This window comes from Nyctibius grandis, chromosome Z, assembly GCF_013368605.1.
Source record: "Nyctibius grandis isolate bNycGra1 chromosome Z, bNycGra1.pri, whole genome shotgun sequence".
NCBI lineage: Eukaryota > Metazoa > Chordata > Aves > Nyctibiiformes > Nyctibiidae > Nyctibius > Nyctibius grandis.
The window spans coordinates 14,820,702-14,844,082 of record NC_090695.1 but is presented as its reverse complement, the minus strand read 5'-3'; the positions used below and the strand labels follow the sequence as shown (position 1 = coordinate 14,844,082).

Sequence of the window (23,381 nt, the reverse complement as noted above, 5' to 3'; positions counted from 1 at the left end):
CTGTGGCGTTTTGGTTTGGCTTTGTTGCCTTTCTGAAAGGGATCTTGGTTGGATCCAGGAAGAGTACTGGATAGTTAGCACCTTTCAGGGTACACACCCCTGTTCATAAAAAAGCTTGTGTAACTTTTTTGGTTTTGTCTCAGTTATATGCCACACAAAGACCTTTTCCAGTAAATCAATAGATACAATTCAAAGATACAAAGGTGACATTAAAGTACCAAATAATCTCTATTCCTGGAAAGTTTCCTTCAGGGAACAGGAGCTTCAAGGTCACAAATAAGCCAACACCTTGCTTCAGCTCAGGGTTTGGATCCTGGGAATGATTAGTGAAAATGTTTATAGTGTGTCTTCAGAAGATGTTGTATAAACAGTTAGAATAACCAGTACAGGAAAAAAAATATTCATTACCATCAGCATTATCCATTACAAGGAAAACTCACAGGTGTATAAGTTCATGTGAAGGGAGGGTATATAAGAATGCACAAAGTATTTCCCCAGAGTCCTCATAGGTCTCCTCACAGAAAATGTAGGCTTAGATGAGATTGAGTGCAGAAAAAAAAAAGAAAGAATCTGCAAAGACCTGACTGACATTTGCCTCTTCCTGGCAGTTTCTGACAGTTTTATTCTCAATCACTTATATTTATAGGAGTATTTAAGTGGCCTGCATTCATGGTAGTTCTGTATGAAATGAGAAAGAAAAACAAATCCCCTAAGATTAAAGTAACTCCTTGAAAATATTGCCTTTTTAATTATGTTTGTGTTGCAGAGTATGCAAAACTGGCTGCCAGCAGACCATTACTAAACACGGTCAGTGTCCAACCCACGCACATAGCTATTTATGGCACTGCAGCTTAGTATCTGGGGGTCTGTGGTCTCCTCTAGCTGACCTCCATGGAATGCATTTTTTTACTTATTTCTTCTTGTTTAATACCTGTATTTATTAAACAAATATCATACAGATATTTTCAAATGTCATACATCTCTCTGTAATTTATCAGACATAGCATAGCTATAAACGTATTCTAAGAGAATAGCCATAATTAGCATTTTAAGAAGAATAAACAAATTTCTCAATTGTCTGCTTGAAGCAAAGCATTCAGACATTTTTGCCAATACATCACGAAAGAGAAACGCATACTACTAATTTAAGTAACAGGGTAAATCCTACCTGGTCCCACAATTTGTATGTCTGTTGACAAGATGACCTGTGCGGTCCTAAGAGCTGCCATATTTTTATTCTGTTTCTTAAAAGAAAAACATAAAACAGGGTATATTCCAGCTAATCATTGCTTATCACCAGTGGCAGAACTCCTCATTCTTCCACCAGATTTCACAGTGAGTACCACTGTTACTCCTCCTGAGGACTAGCTCAGCCTGGGCAGGGCACTTGGCCCTTCTCACTAGTGACTCTGTAGGCTGGGTGGAACCAGCTCTGGCTGAGCTACATTTCGGTTATCTCAACTCATTTTGCACGTGTCTGTTGTTTTGTCTGACCTAGACATGCAAGCCGTTTTGAAACAAAAATAAGAAATGCTGAAACAAGCATTTCATTAACCTCTGCTAAACTCCGCTTGAGTTCTTCTCCAGTTTTGGATACTTAGTCGGAAAGGAGTGTGCACAGAGGAGCCAAGAAGTGTGCTCCACACACTACCAAATCCCACTACAGGCAGCTAAAGCAGTATTCTGATTTTATATGTCTTATTCCAGCTTCATACACACAGATTAGTTAACACCGCCTTCAGTCGTGATCTTTGACAAGTTAAGGGCTTATTTTATACCTCATTCCAGACATAAAATTACAATAATATTAGTATTTTGACACTTTTTAAATGACGTGGTGGTACATGAAATGGTGAAAAATAGACATAAATACAATGAAGGCGATTTTGCAGATTCCTCAGAAAAAAACCTGTAATGATGATTTTTTCTCCAACTTTAAGACATACTTTATTCAGAGAAAATGCAATGGCCTTCAGTCCCTGTTGCTGGGGGGTATGAACTCAAGAGTGTAAAGATTTCAGCAAGGGGCACTGCATCTCAAATCAAACAGCTGGTTGGTGATTGGGGACACTAAGTGCCACTGCCTTTTCTTTATAACCAATATTAGTGTTCTACAGCACTGCCAAGTTCTACAGCTTGAAACTGGCATGTAGATGCAGGCATCTGAGCCATCACTGGCATTTGGCATTCCTCGCCTCGTTTCTGGCAGAGCTGTCTCTCTGGCAGTGACATTCTTGGCCCAGACCTCTCTCAATGAAATCACTGGCAAATTTCCCAACACCTTGAATAAGAACAGAATTGGGTCCCATGACCGGAAGATGCATGTGCATCTCTCATCATACTGTAAGCAGCAAATGTTCATGGTTTGTTATCCAGCAATTCAAACTGAGGGGCTGGTGACATCTGAGAGTGAGTTGATCATATTAACGTTCAAAGGCATAGACAGAACTTATTCACAACACCTTGTAAATACACAAGATAATGCCTTGCCTAAGGGAAATCATACAAGGCAAAATCTATTCCAACTACCTTAAGCTATTCCTTCTCTAATTCAAGTCATCTACTTAACAAGGGAAAAAAAAAGCCACAAACCAAAAAAACCTCAAAACATCCCTCCTTGCTGATCAAACGACAAAAACATGACATAAGATATTGCTACAAGTATAAAAAAAATTTTTGTTTAGACTATTTTTCACTAAAATTCACCTGTGCAATTCATTTCCCTGAATATTCTTTGGAAAGGAAACAGCCCAAAAAGAAAATTCTTAAAATATATTTTATACTTTTTGCACATTGTTTAGAAAGAGTTTTCTTTATTTCTTCTGGATGGGTCAATGTACTTCAGTACTTATAAAACTGCAGCACAGGGAAATTTTCACAGAATCTTAGAATGGTAAAAGGCAAAACAGAAACACTGTTTCAGAAGCAGCAGGTACCATTTCTAGTCTAAGACCTGTACTGAAGGTAGCTGCTTTTCAAGCTTAGCAATGGAACAATTAATAAAGGAACCCATTAAGGTCTGATTGTTGCTGCTAAAAAGGAAGGTTGAATTTCAGTCCTTTGAAGTAACTGAGAATGATTCAGGCCTCATTACAGAGATATAATCTACATTCATACATTTATGTTAGTGATTCAGATCTATTGGGACAGATTGAATTCCGTTAAATAGTGCATCTTTCCTGGGGAACTTTTCTCAGGCTTTCTCAGGCTAACCTAAGAGGTGACCTGACAATACAAAGTAGCGGGGTATTTAGGGATTCAGCTGTGCTATAAAAGAAAGGCTATACAGAAAGTAGAAAAAAGAATGAGATATAATCTAAAAAGCTATGTCAGCTTTTCATTTGGACTCTGTTGTGTAAATGCCATCCCTGTCATCACACAGGACAGAAAAGGACTCTATGCGTTGTAGTAGTTTTAAGTACGGCACTGAATATTGCACCTGCCAGAAGGAGATTTAATATGAAATTCCGGATATGTTTTGTTCTTAACCACAAGATCTTACAACCAACATGCAGCCAATCACAAGCTAGAAACAGGTCTAAGCAGAACTCTTCTTGAGTAAATTCAAGACAGTACCTATTTTTTTTAATGAGTACGGATTAAATATATCTGTTTGACCCCAAAACTACTATTTTCTCCTGCCACCAGAGATCCTAAAAGGCCGATTCATTGTATTTTCCAGCATTTGACAAGAAAAAGACAAAAATTGAAAGGTTTGTTCAAGTGTATAATTTTAAGACATTATAGTAATTATTTATGATGTAAGCTGCTGAAATCAAAAGAACTTCAATTTTAGAAATGTGTTGTAGCCCTCATGACCTAGACAGCAAGCAAACATTAACATTAGCTTTGTAGACATACATACAAGCTGTCACGTATTCACCAAAAAGTCGGCTTTTGCTTTGCATTTTCGTTTTATTTCTTTTATTTTTATTAGTTGCCACAGAAGGAAAGCCTAAATCAGATTCACAAAAAAAGTTCTGAAATGCTATGCACTCAGTGCAAATACAAGCAGAATAAATACTCTGAAGGACCATAAGCAACATCATAAAACATACTGATTCTAACATTAAATGGTTTCATTTTTAAGGCCGTTTAAATGTCACCCCCAGAAGCTGAACACATAAATTTAGGAGCCAACTCTCTCCAGAATAAACACCATAATTGGAGAAAATAATTTCTAATTTCTGTTGTGAAGTTAACAATATATTTAACATTCTAATCTAATGAATCAGTCTAATTTTAGAACTATTTGTCCTTTTCTGCATTTTCTGTTGTTTAAATTAAGATTTACTCCAAATGCCAAATGTAATTGCATAGGCGGTTTTCCATTGCATTCCACTGATCTGCGTTATTAAACTTCCTCTATTTCAAAAAAGTTCTGGGTTTACGTATCGAGCTACTCACAGTGTTTCTGTACTGCTTCACTTCTCCACTACTCCGTTCTCTTAGCAAATGTTTCACCTACTTGCATTCCAAAACAGTTATTTTACAATACTAAATACTGAAACAAAATTGAATTTGTTGTGTGCTGCCCATATTCTGTCAGTCTCCGATCCCTTATTCTGGTGTTAAAAGATAGTACATCATATGGAAGATGTCTGTTAATTACTGGGAAAGTTGACAGTTCAGTGACGGGCTAGAAACATGAATCTGTCGTAACAGTCAGTATGTTAAATGACAAATCCACTAGGAGAAATGGAATCAATGGAAAAACCAACAACATGTGCCCCTCCAGGAAAATCATGGCTTGAAAAATCGCTTTAAAATAGCCTTGAAAATGGAAAATTTGTTTCTCTCTGGCAAAGGAAACTGCATTAGTTTAAAAAAAAAAAAGAAAGAAAAGACAGCAATATATTCAGACAGATTTTATGGGGAAACCTTTGCAATCCCAATAAAGGCCCTTTTGCTTTGAAGTCAGATGCGTGATTCAGTAAATGACTCATGTTAGCAATTAGAAAATGGTCATTTCGGGCCCTGATTTCTTTTGAGACAAGGAGGGTGAGGGTGGGGAAAGAGACACAATAAATCTTGAGAGGCTTAAAAGGAAGAGCAGGCTAAAGTGTGAACTTTTTATTTCAGCAACGGAAGCAAGAAATCACTGATTCATTAAAGGAGGGAGAAAGACCTCCATGGAAGCTGGCAAAGAAGGAGGAAAAGGAGCTAATTATGTCTCTTCCCTCTTCACTCTCTCTGACCAGCATATAATCTGTTTTTCCAGGGTCTGCCCTGGAAAGAAGTTGGAAAGAAGTATATACTTCTTTCCAACCTCTCCACCCCACCCCTCCTCCAGCGCGGGGGAGGGGGAGATCCAGCAGGCAACAAGCTCCAGGTGGCTTTCTCAAGTACTTCATTGCCAAAAAAATAAAATAAAATCCTCAGCTAGAAAACAAGTTTCTTTTTTTTTTGGGAGGGGGGGGCGGTGGTGGTGGTGAAGCAGGAGGGAAGCCTCCCTAGAGGGGATTGGTTCAGTTTGGAAGACGGGGAAATTAGTAAAGCATGAGTCTCCGAGCCGTGCTGGTGGCCGGCGCTCCGAGGAGAAGAACGCTTTAGGAGTAATTAGCAGCGAGCCGAAGGCGGCGGCGGCGGCTGCTGCCGCTCGGGAGGAAGCGAGAGCAGCTCCCGAGGCTCCCTTCGCAGTAGGCACCGCTCGCTCCAGCTGCAAACGGGTTTCAGATGTCCCACCGCTGCTTGACCCCCTGCAAATAAGGGTTGACCACCAGAGGCACATCCCACCTCTGACTTGTAATCGCTGACATTTAGGCTGCAGCTTCCAACCTGTTTACAACCAAAGGGGGAGGGAAAGGAAAGGAAGGGGGGGAGAAAAGTTGGTTTTTTTCCCCTCTCTCTCTTTCTCTCTCTGGATTTTTTTTTTTTAATACTGTTCTGGAGAATTCAAAGCAAAACAAAGAAACTGCCTCCTCTGGGGTTGTCAGTGAGAAAGGACGAGTTGTGCAACTGGTTTGGGATTTGCAAAAAGGCAAGGGGGTGGGGATCAGAAGAAGGTGCAAAGCCACAAAGTGTGAGTGCGTGTGTGTGTGTGTAAAGGGGTATGTGTGAAAAATCCCTTCCAGCACCCCTTTCTTCTGGTTATTATTTATTTTTGTTGTTGTTCACTTTGCTGTCATCTATTTTTCAGACCTTTCTGCATCTAAGATGGTGAAGAAAGGAGTGAGGAAGAGAACAAAATAACTCCTGGGAAGTCTCAAACCAGGTTGGGGAGTGTGTGTGTATGTGGGGGGGTGGGGTGGGGAAGAGAAAGAGGAAAGAGGATTAACCACAGCAACACCCCCCCCCCCCCCCAAAAAAAAAAAAAAACCAACAGCTCTTTTTTTCTGAGGGAGGACTCGAAGGATTAAAAGGCAGCATCTTCTGAGGCGATTTGTCCCCTGAGTTATGGATGTTGGTGCACTTACTTCAGGCCAGATCAGAGCTCAGAGGGATCTAACCAGAAGCAGCAACCACCGGCTCTCCACTTGCCTTTTACCGGGTTTTACCTTTCCAGTATGTTTCATTTGATAAGACATTTTCCAGCGCCCAGAGTTTCAGTACAATGTGCAAATGGATACTGACAAATGGTGCCTCAGCCTTTTCCCACCTGCCTTGTTGCTGCTTGCTGCTGCTCTTCTTGGTGTCTTCTGTGCCTGTCACCTGCCATGACCTCGGCCAGGACATGCTGTCCCCGGAGGCCACCAACTCTTCTTCATCATCCTCCTCCTTTCCCTCGTCCTTCTCCTCTCCTTCCAGTGCGGGGAGACACGTGCGGAGCTACAATCACCTCCAAGGAGACGTGCGCAAGAGGAAGCTCTACTCTTACAACAAGTACTTTCTCAAGATCGAGAAGAACGGCAAGGTCAGCGGCACCAAGAAGGAGAACTGCCCCTTCAGTAAGTACCGCTTTGCCGCCGCGCTGCCGGGCAGCGGCTGCCGGCCCCCCAGCCGCCCCGGCCCCGCCGCGCCCGAGCCCTCTCGCCGGGGAGGGAAGGGGAAGGTGACGCCTGGGTGGGGAGGGGGCGCGGGGCAGAGGTGGGGTGGGCTCCTCCGGGACGCCGCTCCCCGCCAGCCCCTATCTGCAAATCTCTCCGGTTACATTTGTTTTGCAAATAGCTTCGCCGAGCACAGTTTGTTTCCTTGCCTGGCACAAGAGCAAATTAGAAAGATTTGTAAGGATGTGGCGCGGAGTGTGTGTGGGGGCATTGTCTCCCGAATCTGAAAATCATTATCGCCTGTCATTAAAGTGCCTTGACGAGAGCTCTATATTGAAACAATGCATCGATTTCGCCCGCGCACACACACACAGTCTTCTCCCTGCGCCGCACAAGAGCTGTCTGCTCCTCGCTCCCTCCTCCCCAAGCCCGGACCAGGGTCGTGTTTGGTTTTGTTTTTTTTTTTTTTTGTCTTCCTTCGGGCTGTGATTTCGCCCGGGTTTGGTGCCGGGCGGGCGCTGGGAGCCGGTGCGCGGCCGCGCAGCCGCCGGCGGTGAGGCGGTGCCGGTGCCTGCCGCGCCCGGGTTGCCGCACCGCTGTACCGCTACGCGCTCCATTGTGAACATCTGGGGCTGGGTTCGCACGGACCTCACACGCGTTTCATTGTCATTTTTTGCTTTAAAAAAAAAAAAAAGATTATTTCAAAGTAAAAGTCATATGGCTGTTTCCATGGTTGTAGTTTCAAACTTTTCTGTAGTACTAATTAGGCTTTTAGTAACTATGCTTCTGGTAGTGTATTTTTGGCTGTCAGTGGTAGAAATGTAACCTTTATTCGGTTTTCCTGCCTGTGCAATCTCAAATTGAAGTAACTAGTAAATCACAATATATTGCATTGTAACTCTTAAGTGACTGCATCCCGCTAGAGTAGCGTGCTAAGAAAGTAAGTTCTGTTATGCAAGTGTTGGAGGAAACTCTGGCTTGCTCCACCGATGGAGAACCACGTTTTGGTTCTTGGGTTGTTTTACATAAATTCAGATAAAGCTGGAGATAAATCTTCTGCTAAATTAAAAAAACTTGAAGTGACTTAAGTAGATCCCTTCTTAGGTAATCTGTAAAGTAAGGAGTACTTCAGCAGGTTGCCATGCTGTGTGATAGACATTACTGTTAATTCAGCTGTATTTCTATTAAATACCCATAACGTTGTCTTACAAACAAGGAGGAGAGGGCTGCTGTATCATATGTCACTACTTCACTTGCTCCACCTTGCAGCTTCATACTTTATCATGCACTTAATGGTCGTAAAAGCTTTAGATGTCAAAGCAGCTGAATCTTACCACCTCCCTTTCTATATTTGATAGAAAGCCAAATTCTTGAAAAACAGCTACGGTGAAGGCTTCACTTTGACAAATTTCTGTGGAATCAGGTCCTAGCACTGAATTTCTTAGATTACTTTTGTTTGTGGAGGAGGACAGCATCATTCCCCTCAAATGGGATCCTGAAAGCTTTGTGTGCATCTCTGGGAACACCAGCCATTCTGTGTAGAACATTGCTGCCAAAAGGCTATAAGGGGACCAGTCTGACAACAATGTACTCAGAGAAGTAACCACTCATCTGAGCAGCCCTACTGAGCCAGCAGAACTGTTCAGTGAGTAAAGCTGCACACATGCATGAGCTTCTGCAAGATCTTGCCAAGAGGCAGAATACACTGTAATGCACATATACATCACTCTACTCTTTCAGTCTACATGCAAGAACAACCCCCTGAAACTATAGGGTGTGATTCTTTTTAGCTAGTTTTCCAGTCAGTGCATCAGAAAGAGAACTGGCATTCTTGGTGATGTCATGGTTATTGTCACATCTGCAGAGTATCTACTGAAAGAGAGGAGAATGTAGTTTGTTTCATATAAAAGCAAAACAATGCCTTTATTATACATAGTTGTATCCTGTCCCTCAAGTTTATGCGCAGTGAAGAAGGGACTCCTATAATCTTAAACCCTGCAACTTGCTAACCACACTTACATCACAAAGTCAGACCTAGTGTACATCTTTAAATACAAAACAATTCGGATCTTGTTAGCAGAAGATAAGTCAAACGGTTTTATGTTCTTCTTTAGCAGTCATTATAATTTGCAGTGTGAAATTGTGTCCTCTGTAAAAGTACATGATCTGAGACCATTTAAGAATATATTTACTGTGCCTTTATTTCAAGGGTGTCTGTGTAGCAAAATGTTGCAAGTGATTTACAAAATCTATGTTTTTCATAACCTCACATGTAGCTGTGCCATCATAATGCTTCCATAATCTCCAGCTGGACTGATTCCATGCAAACATATGGTATCTTTAAGATAGTCTAAAATATGTAATCACATGTGAATAGATTTCTGCTATGCATAAAGGGTTAGCCAGCCAGCCCACTAAATTGTAGCCTGTTTAGCATTAAAGACTATTTAATCTCTAAGTTCCTCTTTCGAAACCATGCTTTCTTAAACAAATAATAGTGACTACTGACACACAAGACTTTGAAATATTCTAATTTGGAGGCTGATTTTCTTTTTCTCACATGCTAATGTTTAAAATCCATTTATGCTGCCGTAAAGCCTTATCTGTAGGGCTGTAAGATCATGATATGTTGTGTAATTAGACAACAGCTTTTGTGGCTGGCTGCCAATTAAGCACTGTCAAGTAAGAAGAACAGTTGGAGAAAGTCAGAATAAACATTCAGAAAACAGTATTTAGTCTCCAGCCTTTAAATGGCTCAAGCAGCATTCATAGATTTGCTCTATAAATATTGTGTAGAGTGTGCTAAATTAAAGTTTACTCTGGCAGATGTTTTCCAACTTGATTGCTTGGGACTATTCCATCAGCCTTTCTCTACCTATAGGGTAATGGGAACAGAAGTGGATTCTGACTGCTCTGTCAGGAGGCTGGGGAAACTTGCAGCATTTGGCATAGCTGGAAGGTGTCTAGATGGAAGTAGGATACTTTTTAGGTTTTGTGTTATTGTTCCTCACATCTGGAAGTTTGTCCTCCAAGTGTGACTACTAGCTTGTCGTGAAGCACCGCAGCTGTGAAGTCCCTTGCCACTGTTCTTGACAGAGCCATTTGCATGGATGAATGAGGAGAGCTGTACTGCTTTCTGGTGACTTAGGGACTTGGGGGAAAAGCAAAACGAAAAAGCTTCCAAAGAGCAATTACAAAAGCTTTCAATATAACTTGAGATCTGGAATGACCAAGAGAAGCTTAAACCATATAGTAAAATGGAGAGAGAACTGCATGTGTGTGGATTCTGACTTTACTTGTACCCAGAAATCTTTCTTGAAGATAGTGAAACTCTTTGGGTTTAATGGATGGCATGCATTGGGCTACATAATATATGATAAGCTGGTTCAGGAAAACTTGAACGTATTTTTCAAGTGTTAATACTATTTTCAATTGACTTTTAAGGCAACTGTTAATAGTGCTATGAAGCACACAAACTTTGAAGTTACAGGATAGATCTTAGTAGCTGAAGACTGGTAACACAATATGTGATACTTAATTAGCAGCAGCTGACCTGCAGTCTGTAGGGGGAGTTCTGCCTGAGCAAGGATTGCAGGATGAGGCCGTTATTTAGGTATGTGTTTAGGGAGTGGAGTCTGTGTCATGGAGCCTGGATGTTAGCGGGAAGAATTGCTGGAGCGATTCCTGCGGGCTTTGGACCAAGCAGTGCTATGCAAAACCTACGGTAGATGGCGACACAGCCACTGTCTGGTGTCACCTCTGCTCCAAGTAGGTGGACAAGAAGGGGATGGATCCTCAGCTGTATGAGATAGTTTAGCTCAAGCAAAGCTCAAAGGGTTTACACCAGCTGAGAGGCTATTAATTAGCCTTCTGAGCATCCAAAGTGGATTAATCCAAACAGTGCAAAGGCACTGCAATTGCAGAGTAAGAGTGTTCATGGGGGGAGCTAGCATGAAATAATTAGCTGCTTCTCACAAGCTAACCCATTCCAGGCTTTTTCCCTGAGCAGGCAATTGTCTTTTATACATAGCTTTAGGATCTGCTGAAGTCCATGATAATCTTTGGTTTTGCTTTAGTTAGTGTGGGGTCAGATTAGCAACATAGCAACTAATAGCAAGAAAGTTTTGAGCCTCATTCTGTAGCCCAAAGGGTCGTAAACAACCACTCTAATTACTAGAAATGCTGGCCATTACTACTGACGGTTTTAAGTGTGTGCATATATACATGACATATAACTACAGATCTGTACTATGTATTGGGTTATATACGTAAAAATAGCATTAAATGTGTTTTGATTAAATATACTTTGATACTCAGTTTTTTGATTGTACCTCAGCTGTAATAAAAGCATAAAGCTTGATAGGTACCTTAACCTCAGCTGTGAAGCTCAAACCAGATTGGAATATGTGGTAAAATATGTTCTTTTGCTACTGAACATTTTTTAAGCTAGCTGTTTGAGGTTATTGACTCCTTGTGAGCTGGTATTTGTAAATTAATGTGAGAGCTTCTCTCTGTTTTTCTGAAGACTGATTAGTAGGCATATGTGTTTGTTGTTTTACTCTCCATAGAGATCTGGTTTATTTTTTTACCAATCAAAAAGACTTAAAATAGGAAAGAATACTGTTTTAGTGAAGTAATTTGAAACTCGGGTTCTTTAATATGAAATGTATAAGTTCTTATGGAGATTATTTCTCACTTTAAGTCTTTTTTTTTTTCCCCTCTGCAGAACTCAGTTAAGTAATTTATAACCAGCAGTATACAACCTTAGACACTTAGGATTTATGAATGTGGAAAGAATTGTACTATTTAACGTCTACATGACACTCTCCTGTTACCCTTACTGCATTCCTGGCTTGTGGACCCTCCATGCTGATACTGTAGCTCTGTCATAAATCTGTTCAAAATATACAGTTGTAAGAAGTCTTTTTGTCTTCATAAATCTAACTTATAGCCACTTGCAAAAAAAAAAAAAAAAAAGAAAAGAAAAAGAAAGAGTTGGGGCGATTGGAAGTTTGTTCTTAAAACCTCAGAAGAAAGAAATCAAGGGGCATGCAGGCTTATAGATGCCGTGCTGCTGTATTAATGGGAGGGTTCTCAGGTAGTGGCTTGCACAAAAGTTCCCTTGACGATGGCATTAGCTGAGTGAGCGCTATAGAATGTGCTTACACTTCTGAAACATCTTGGATGCATTCACTCATAGGGTAAGATTCTCTGTTTTGAAATAAGGCATTTTAAGATGACTTTCAGATGTCTTTGAGCTGTGTGTGTGAATAGGGGCCTTTTCACTTCAAATGGGAGTCAGATCAGATCCTGCAATAGGGGAGTTTTCATTTATTCCACAGAGCCTTCCCTTTTGGAAAAGGAAAAACCCTTCTATGAGCAAATCTTGTTAACCAATTTGTGTGTCTTAAGTTAAAAATACCAGGTACCTGTATGAGATGTAGGGCAACATCTCCTGTCACAGTCGATTCCTGACTTTTCCTCTGAGCAAGTAATATAATTGCACGAGGCAGGTTTTAAATAGGAAAAAAAAAAACTTTGTAAAAAATATTGTATTTCTATTCTTAAGCTTAGTATTTGGGATGATAGAAACAGTGTCAGCAAAGCAGAGAAATCATTGGGTCAACCTGGAATTTGTTATAATGCTCCCTTCATGACCTGGCTTTGTTTGCTCAGTTTTTTGAAGAGCTTTCTGAGTCAGATCTTGCAGTCCCTTCTCGCTCAAAATAGCACCAAGTTGAAATTTCAGTTTGCACATTTTGAACACTTGCTACCATTGCTTGCACTTGCCATAAGACAGTGAACTGCCTTATCCTAATATTCTGGGGTTTACTGTCTTAATGACCTCTTTGACACTTTGAACAGCACAAATAGTTTGAATGTTTATCGGCATTATCAACCAACATCAGCTTGATGAGACTGTATGGAAAAGTAACCTTTGCTTGCTTTGGGCTATGAAAACCAAATTATCGGATCAGAAATTGAGGATGCATTTAGTTAACGTTAGCACACGTATGTTTCTTGGTCAGTAGGTATAATAGTACTGCTAGTCTAATGTATGTACTTATCGAACAAATTCTCCTCCTTTTGCTTTGACAACTTATTTTGATGCAATATTTTAATATCTTGCAGCCTTTCATTGGTCAGATGCTTTAAACACACAAAAGTAGTCAACAGTACTTGCAACCAGAAAGATCGGTTCCTAGCTGTGTTAATTGCTTCTGTTTCTGGTGCCAATTTATTGTATAACATCTCTGTGAGTTACAACATGGTAAAAAGGAGACAGGAAACACTGTTACATGAAGTTTTGAAAAGCCAGCCTGGGAAAACTCTCTGTGCTTATGAAGAAAATTAAAATCTTCAAGGGTAGGAGTGAGGAGGAAGTGGCTTAATCTTTAATCACTGAATGGATATTAAAACTGAATTCATTAGCTGAGTGGATTATTAAAACTGAGTATGCTACTTCATGGTTACAGTTCAACAAATGGAAGTTGCAGGGGAAAGAAATGGTAACAAGTGAGCCATGTCACACGCTAAATAATAGCTTTAAAGGCAGTCTTTGCTTTTAAATTAGGTCACTTGTGTTCTTTCTTTGAACATTCAGTTCTAATTGCAACAGTAAATCAAAGAATACACTCAAAGTAGATTCCCATGTAAGGTGGACAACTGGACAGTGCCTTTTTACTGCTACTAACACGTGCATCCAATTACTGGGTTGATATACTCAGTGTCAGCTGTAAAGCATTCCCCTATTTTATAGTTAGCCTAAAGAATTATTAGCCTGTCCCCTTTCACATTTACCTCTAAATAATCTGTCAGTAGTGTATATCTTCTACAGTTAAAGAGGAATTTTCACACACATCAAAGCTGACTTTCAAGAAAAAGGAGATGTTGAAACTACAGCAAAAAGTTTCATTCATTTTCTCCCTCCCCCCTTCCATAATTTCTGTATTGTGCAAGAGAGGAAAAGGCTACAGATACTAGAAACATGAATGCTCATTAATTTTATACAAACACAGATATCAGATCTTTCATAAACCTTGATTTAGTAAAGCAATATGATGCCTACTCCTTTCATGGTGGAAAACACATGTGAAGGACAATAAAGTTAGCTGGCTTTGCAGTTCCTGACTCCTCTTCCTACATGAGGAGCAGAAGTGAAAGTGGGGGGCCTGAGGACTCAGGTTGCTCTTCCTTCTTCTGCCACTGATAAGAGGTTCAAACACTGCGTAGAAATAAAGGAAATACAAGTTTTCTTTCAGGTTCCTGATGTACATCTGTGCAGCTGTAGTCAGTGTGTGTGGGAGTTGGGGAGGGAACACTGAAGCATTTTGGAAGCATTCAGAATGTTGTTTAACTGGAATTAAGGCATGATGCTAAGTGGAGGCTGAGTATAAATCAATGATATTTTGCCCGCATTAGAGGAAGGGGATGGGAAGTGTGACGAGTGCCAGAGCAACACTAGAAAGGACGACAAGAAAGAAACAGGGGCAGCATGTGTCATGAGGGGGAGTGTGGCTTACCCTTTTTGGCAGCTGTGGACCATCAGTGATGTTGAATTGTTCTGTCTCATCTCACTGCACCACCAGTTTGCTCACAGCCTGAACCTATGAAGCCATTAAGGTGTCCGTTGAATTTGGCTAAAAGTATGTAATTGGTGTGAGGATATAAACTCTTCCCGATCCCAGTTTCATTGTGTCTTCTTTGACCCTATTCTATAGATACTAGATATTATTCGGTACATATTCTGGGATTCTCTTCTTCACATTACCCTCCTCAAGAGGATTAATAACCTACTTCATTCCTAATGTCAAAGTCAGTACGGACTACTTGCGAGCAGCAAGGTGAGCAAACTTGCCCTTGGAAGTAATAAGCTATTTAAAGCAGCCACAAGCAAACCTGTGTTAAAGAAGGAAAAAGTTGGGGTTTTGTTTGGTTGTTTTTTCTTCAATTTTTCACTATTCTAGTACTACCCACTATGTTTGTTATGAGAAACATACACTTGAAGGACATCAAGATATCCTAAAGTTCTAAGTATTTTAATCTTTTGAGGGTGGAATAGGGTATTTTTATGACTGATATGTTTAGTGTTATCAAATATGTCATATTTTGTAAGCTTATCTTTAAGATTGGAAGTAGTTACATAGTTACAAGTTCATATATTCAGTAACTGCTTGTTACTACAGTGAGCAAGGGAATATATGCTCTAGAATAGGATACAGGATGACTATTTGATATGAAGTGGACTTGTAGTTTTAGTGCTTTCTTTTCATACATTTTTATGACATTTTAGGATGCTAAAGCTCCTGATGTTCACTGAAACAGTCTTTTGACTTCAACAGAACAAAGTTTGATCTCTGTGTATTTCCCAGATACTCATTTTTTCCCTATGGTTTTCCCAGAGTTAAACATTAAAAGCATAAACCATGTCAATCTTAAAGTGTCTCTCTCATCCATATGAAGTATCTTAGTACCTGTGGCACCTGTCGCTTGGAGGCAAGGAAGCTAAAGAAAACTTTCCCCTGAACTGTAACCTTAGCTGACTTCATTGTGTCTGCTAGACTCTCTCCAGTAGTTCCTTGTCTTTCTTGAACTGGGGAGCCCAGAACTGCACACAATATTCCAGGTGTGGCCTCACTAGAGCAGTATAGAGGGGTTATCCTCCCTCAACCCACTGGCCACACTCTTCCTGGCACCCCAGGATGCCATTGGCCTTCTTGGCCACAAGGGCACATTGCTGGCTCATGGGGAACTTGTTGTCCACCAGGACTCACAGGTCCTTCTCACAGAGCTGCTTTCCAGCAGATCAACCCCCAACCTGTACTGGTGCATGGGGTTATTCATCCCTAGGTGCAGGACCCTACACTTGCCTTTGCCGAACTTCATTAGGTTCCTCTCCGCCCAACTCTCTAGCCTGTCCAGGTCTTGCTGAATGGCAGCACAGCCTTCTGGTGTATCGGCCACTCCTCCCCATTTTGTCATCAGCAAACTTGCTGAGGGTACACTCTGTCCCTTCATCCAGGTCATTGATGAGTAAGTTGAAGACGACTGGACCCAGTACTGACCCCTGGGGAACACCGCTAGCTACAGGCCTCCACCTAGACTCAGCACCACTGATAACAACCCTCTGAGCTCTGACCTTCAGCCAGTTCTCAATCCACCTCACTGTCCATGCATCTAACCCACGCTTCCTGAGCTTTCCTATGAGGATGTTATGGGAGACAGTGTCAAAAGCCTTGCTGAAGTCAGGTAGACAACATCCACTGCTCTCTCCTCATCTACCCAGCCAGTCATGCCATCATAGAAGGCCATCAGATTGGTCAAGCATGATTTCCCCTTGGTGAATCCATGTTGACTACCCCTAATAACCTTCTTTTCTTCCACATGCTTAGAGAGGACATCCAGAATGAGCAGTTCCATCACCTTTCCAGGGATGGAGGTGAGACTGACAGGGGTGTAGTTTCCTGGGTTCTCCTTCTTGCCCATTTTGAAGACTGGAGTGACACTGGCCTTCCTCCAGTCCTCAGGCACCTCTCCTGTTCTCCATGACCTTTCAAAGATGATGGAGAATGGCTTGGCAATAACATCTGCCAGCTCCCTCAGCACTCATGGGTGCATCCTATCAGGGCCCATGGATTTGTGGATGTCCAGTTTGTCTAAATGGTCTCTAACCTGATCCTCCTCAACCAAGGCAAAGTTTTCCTTTCTCCAGACTTTCTCTCTTACCTCCAGGGCCCAGGATTCCTAAGAGCTGGCCTTAGCAGTAAAGACTGAAGCAAAGAAGGCATTCAGTAACTCCACCTTCTTTGTATCCTCTGTCACCATGAAGCAATGACTCACTTAGGGCAACGCATAGTTTAAATCACTTAAGCAACTAAAACAAAATTTACTAAGGTTAGCACTGGGAGGTCCAAATTATGCCCTTTCTGGGGCCCAGAAATTGACTCAATTCAAGCAGTTTTGCTGCTTCCCTTGGGTTTTTCTTTGTGGGCAGCCCTGGTCCTAGGCTAAGGAGGACGGAGGGAGATGCTGAGATCATGGTTTTTTTTGTGGGCAGCCCTGGTCCTAGGCTAAGGAGGACGGAGGGAGATGCTGAGATCATGCAGACTGGCAATTCTATTCATCCTGGCGATGATGATGTTTCCTATTGCCAACGTATGGTGGGAGCTACTGCAGGACAGTGGGAAGGGGACAATACAAAAAAAAACCATAGACTCACAGAATCATAGAACGGTTTGGGTTGGAAGGGACCTTAAAGATCATCTAGTTCCAACCCCCCTGCCTTGGGCAGGACACCTTCCACTAGACCAGGCTGCTCAAAGCCCCATCCAGCCTGGCCTTGAACACTTCCAGGGAGGGGGCATCCACAGCTTCTCTGGGCAACCTGTTCCAGTGTCTCACCATCCTCGCAGTAAAGAATTTCTTCCTAACCTCTAATCTAAATCTACCCTCTTTCAGTTTAAAACCATTATCCCTCATCCTATCATTACACAGCCTTGTAAGAAGTCCCTCTCCAGCCTTCCTGTGGGCCCCCTCTAAGTTCCAGAAGGCTGCTATCTCTGCTTGAAGTACTATCTAGAGAAATGCACCATTTCTCTCCCAGCTTCACGTGCCTGAATAACTGAGGAGTGGTAACTGGCACCCAGCCTGTACATCCCATGGCATTTAGACTATGTAACAGCTATATATTACTTAGTTATTCCTTGGTACTTCCTTTTCTCATACAGCATAAACCAGTCAAGAACAGTGACTGCCAATTGCTTCAAAGCTAATGATAATTGTTTATTAAGGAGTTACAAGACTGAACCCACTGAGATTGCTAAAAACATTTTAAGATCACGGTATGGAAGACATAGACAGATTACTATTAGTAAATGCTGTGTGTCAAATACCTTGCTATAGGGCTTTGGATGAGGAAATGCATATCAGCTGGATGGTATACCTCACAGAAAGCTGCTCCGTCAAGATTGCAGCTAAATTGGTTAGGAAAGAAAAGGTTCAACAACAGCTTTCTTTGTAGAAGAGTTTGTGGGTTTTTTTGAACTTTATAAGATTCTTAATGACCACAGTGGATTTTTTTTATCAAAACAAGACTGAAACACATAAGGGCTGGAATAATGAGGTAGGATTGTGGGAAACTAAAGCCTCATGTCATATGCTGTGAAGATACTCTGGGCATAAAGGGAGCTGGGAGACTCTTCTGTGCTCCTCCTGCTGATGGTCAAGCAACACAGAGCAGGAATCTGCTTAAAGGGAGAGGGAAGAAGACTGAACAATTTGGCACAAGGGTGGTCTGTGGGAACTAAACTTTGAGTATAGGGAGTGCCATAAAGTGTTAGATATTATGAAATATCAGGTCCTATATGTGTTTGTTATCCATTGTACCCCTAAATTTATAAATGTATTTGACTATAATCTCTCTTTGGCTCTTTGCTGCTTATAAAATGAGGATAGTAATACTTCCTACATGAGCAAGGTTGTTATGAAAACAAATTATTTGTGAAATACACCAGTAACACTGTGATGAGTGCCAGGAAAAAAAAGCCCACTCAGAGGGTAATCATTCTCTTTTTACAGAAAGGTTTGGATATAAGGAATAGCAAGGATACTTTTGTCCTCTTATAGAATAGGAAAGAGTAGGCTACTTCTTAACTCTAGCAGACTTAGGTGTTTGTCTTTTGAGTAGAAAAAACTTAAGATTTCCCAGAAAAAAAAAATATTCTATAGCCTCTCTTGCAAGCACTCTGTCGAGATTACTCAACAAATTTGTTGCATAGCATAATACAAAAGTTAATGGCAAAATAGCTCCTAACCAAACAGCATGGGCGTAGGCACAAATTGGATCTGTCCTACTGTCAAGTTGAGCTCTAAATCTGGTTGTGCTGCATGAACGTTGTAACCACGAGCGATGTCAAAATTTATTTTGCTTTAAAGATGTAAAAATTAGGATGTTTCAGCTCAAGGATCTATATGATTTCTATGGTTAAACAGTTAAAATTGCAATTTCACTCCCTTCTCTTTACTGTCAGGCCTATCAGTCAAAGAAATTTGAGCATTGTCTCCACCTAATATTTATTGTCTTTTACCCTATTATGTGTTTTTGGGACTGCCTTAATTTCCCTGAAATGCTGTCTATGTGTTGGACTTAAGCTACTGGAATTATTTGTTTGGTTTTTATTTCTTTTCTTACCATTTTTTTATTATTGATATTTCCCCTCTAGTGTCACAGACGTTATTCTTTCAGTTTAATTTATTACAGTTACTTTTACATGTCACAACTTCTGTTTGAAATGACAGCTACCCAAGTTAAAGTCTTTTCAACTTTAGCGAAAACACATATAATGAGGCTGACACTTGGCTCATGTGGTATTAATCTGGTCTCTTGGTCATTTCTGTGTCTCCTGCTGCAGTCTGCTCTCAAAAAGACATATCTGCAGCTGGGGAGTACATAAGATTAACTTCCGCCTCTCTGTGGCTTCTTGCCTCAGACCACACACCAAATAATTCCTCAAAGCATTATCCAGATTTGCTCAAAATTCACCATGCTTGCTTTATTCCTTCAGTTCTGCCACACATGCATTTGTGGACTCTGCTTGCAGCTGATTCTGCTTATGAAACAGGAAACATTTTGCAAAGATGAGAATTTGGAGACAAACACTATTGTAAAGTATCTGTAATAATTTTTCTGTGGAACTCTTCCCTTTTTGGTTTTGCTGATTTTATAAATATACACAGTAGACCGTAAAGGTCAGCAAGATGTAACCTTTTTGTTTTCAACTCTACTCAGGGCATAACAAAGACTGATGTAGCTTTTCAGTACAGACTGAATTATAATAACTGTGTCCAAAATGAAATAAAAAAAAAAAACAAAACCCACAGTGCTTATATTAGGGAAAATCTTTAGTGCTGTCTGAACTGTTAAATTCAATAATGCTACCAAAAAATTGCCACTGTGTGGATGGAGGAAGTGTTAGTCTGCTTTCTTATCCAGGGACCTCCAAACCTTAATCACAGTTTAAAATCCTTCAAAAGGGAGCTACAGATGTGAGGAGTATGAGTATCTGTGTTCATACATCAGTGCAGACTCAAGAAGTATCTGTAATGATGAGCAGGAAAACCAGTACATAAAAACATCTAAGTACGTCCTGTTACCTTGTGCTTAATACAAGAAGATATAGCTGAGGTTACCAGACACTTCTCCTTTGGGATGGGAACATAGTTTTGGTGTTTGAGTAAACTTCAGTCTGGCATTTTCTAATATTCATATTGTTGGTTTTTCAAGTAAATATTTTTTCATGATAGTTTCAGAATCTTCCTGCTTTTCACAGTAGCTAGTCATAAATATATATATATATATATTTAAGTATTTCATTTATAGATGTTTTGTGTGCCAAGCTATGGAAGTTCTATGTGCAAAACTCCTGTTACACACTCACAGACATACTGATAATGCAAGAGTAGATTGCATGATGATGCAACTGAAGTACCACATAAGATGAAGTTTCCGAAGAATGAAGAGCACCCTTACATTTTCAGGTGTAACCGTTGTGCAGCTATTGCTGTGAGCACCTCTGAGAGCTCACTCTTATCGAGTTTATGATGTAAAAGCTCTCATGCTGTGAAACGTCTTGAGAATAAGAAGAAATCTCTGTCATTATTACAGTATTTGAACACATTAGATTAACGTCTTCAGGAGGACCATGGCATATCGCAGAATCACAGAATCAACCAGGTTGGAAGAGACCTCTGGGATCATCTAGTCCAACCGTTGCCCTGACACCACCCTGTCAACTAGACCATGGCACTAAGTGCCATGTCCAGGCTTTTCTTAAACACATCCAGAGATGGTGTCTTCACCATCTCCCTGGGCAGCCCGTTCCAATGTCTAATGACCCTTTCTGAGAAGAAATTCTTCCTAATGTCCAACCTGAACCTCCCCTGGTGAAGCTTGAGGCTGTGTCCTCTTGTCCTATCGCTAGTTGCCCTGGAGAAGAGGCCAACTCCCACTTCATTACAACCTCCCTTCAGGTAGTTGTAGACTGCAATAAGGTCACCTCTGAGCCTCCTCTTCTCCAGGCTAAACAACCCCAGCTCCCTCAGCCATTCCTCGTAGGTCAGACCCTCCAGACCCTTCACCAGCTTGGTCGCCCTGCTCTGGACTCGCTCCAACACCTCAACATCTTTCTTGAAGTGCAGGGCCCAGAACTGGACACAGTATTCAAGGTGCGGCCTCACCAGTGCCGAGTACAGAGGGACGATCACTTCCGTAGACCGGCTGGCTACACTATTCTTAATAGAGGCCAGGATGCCATTGGCGTTCTTGGCCACGTGGGCACACTGCTGGCTCATGTTTAGCCGGCTGTCCATCAGCACCCCCAGGTCTCTTTCCGCCGGGCCGCTTTCTAACCACTCTTCCCCCAGCCTGTAGCGCTGCATGGGGTTGTTGTGGCTGAAGTGTAAGACCCGGCACTTGTTCTTGTTGAACCTCATGCCGTTGGTCTCGGCCCATTTATCTAACCTGTCCAGATCCCTCTGTAGGGCCTTCCTACCCTCCAGCAGATCAACACTCCCACCCAGCTTGGTGTCATCTGCAAATTTGCTGAGGGTGCACTCAATCCCTACATCTAGATCATCTATAAAGATATTGAACAGCACCGGCCCCAGAACTGAGCCCTGGGGAACACCGCTAGTGACCGGCCGCCAGTTGGACTTTTCCCCATTCACCACCACTCTCTGGGCTCGGCCCTCCAGCCAGTTTTTAACCCATTGAAGAGTTCACCCATCCAAGCCCTGGGCAGCCAGTTTGTCTAAGAGGATGCTGTGGGAGACAGTGTCGAATGCCTTACCTGCCAAAGGATGACAAATGTTAGAGACTTCTAGATATCTAATAATAATTTCAGAGTTTAATCAGTTAAAGAACTTATCTCATTCTCCTGTTCTAATAAATACCTTGCTAATGAATCCTAGTTAACATGACCTTGTAGCAGTTTTTTGCTGTTGCTTTTTCTTTTTTTTGCATTCCTTATCCGAATGGTAGATTTGTTTTCTGATTTTGAAGGAGAGTTGATACTCACAAGTCATATGTCACAAGCCACTAAAAGTGTCAAAACCTTATAGCAGGCCCTTGGTGGCTTGTTAATCTCTCCTTTTTTTTTTTTCCCCCTTCCTTTTTTAAAGGAAACAGACTAATTGACTTAAATATAATGAGAGCCATGCTTGCCATAGCCTACTTTTTGAACAGTGTCAGCCCAAGTAAGATCTGTCTTATTTCTTCAACTCCTTTTCTTAGCTCCGACAATTAAACCCAAAGCTGAAAAATACAGGTTATTATGGCAGAGCTATTTCATATGTAAAATGAGAAATGGAGGCTGCTGTTTTCATAATAGAAAAAAAAACAAGTGTTAGGGCAAGGAAGTTTTTATTTTCATTTGTGCCCCCCCCCCTTCTAAATTGTCATCAGCAACATGCAAAAGATAAACATCTATGTTAAATAGGAGACCAGATGTATGTTTAACCTCTTGCCCTCATTTTTCTCATTGGCTTCCATTAGGAACAAAAAGTTAAAATATCTCTAAACAAAAATAACTGATATGGTACAGTAAACTTTTCAACTGGATAAGAGCTCTTTACAAAAAGACAATATTACAGAGTCCTGTGTTAGGCCAACAGACTTTTACTGTAGTGATACATCTATATTCGGAATAATAAGTCTATGTTTATTTTTGATAAGTAGTGGCAGAAAGTTTGTTGAGTTGCAACAAAAATGAAAGTAACAAGTAGTTAAAATTTTCATGTTAAAGAAAACCTAGAAATATCATGCTACAGATCTTAGGTTTGCTATTCAGTGTTAGACTTTTTCATCTCTACGGACATTAGCTAACCAAATCTTGAAATATGGCTGTGTTAGTTTCCCCTTCTTCAGAGACAGGGACTGAGGAACAGAGTTCAAAGACCAGGATTTTCTCTCTTCTATCTTTGTTCAAGCTTATTCCACCATAAATCCATGGACTGATGATTCTACTCAGTACTTTATTTTGTGTTCACAATACAAAGGATGATATTCATGTTCTTAATAGAAAAGGTAGTTGAAGGGTAAAGTGTAATACTGTTTATTTTGTATAGCAGAGTATGTCTCCAACAAGGATGTACATGTATGACAGATTAAATAACTGTACCACTAGTTAAAGATACATAGAGTAGAAGAAGTGTCTACAGAAGTGATTGAAGAGAGACAATAGGCAATTCTGTCTAAAGACAGAGGTATTGGAAAGTGTCTTCTCTTGGTAAAAATGCCCATCAAGTGGGAGTCAAGAAAACTGATGATGTTTGAAAATGAGTTGTTCTTAATGAGCAAAGCTGGGAGCTGCTGGTAACCCATAAGGTATCCTTTGGAAGAGTTTGGGAACTGAGTTTGTTTTATCATGAAAGATAAATGTTTTAAGGGCTGTTAATGTG

The 23,381-nt window shown here is 41.0% G+C and overlaps 1 protein-coding gene across 1 annotated transcript in view; it reads left to right on the top strand.

Annotated features, from left to right (window-relative positions):
- The first annotated feature begins 6,553 nt into the window (after positions 1 to 6,553).
- FGF10 (fibroblast growth factor 10) overlaps positions 6,554 to 23,381 on the top strand; it is a 66,556-nt gene continuing 49,728 nt past the window's right edge. Inside the window, exon 1 of the mRNA XM_068423641.1 lies at positions 6,554 to 6,887. Coding sequence (XP_068279742.1) covers positions 6,554 to 6,887 — 334 coding nt within the window. The remainder of the gene's footprint in view (positions 6,888 to 23,381) is intronic.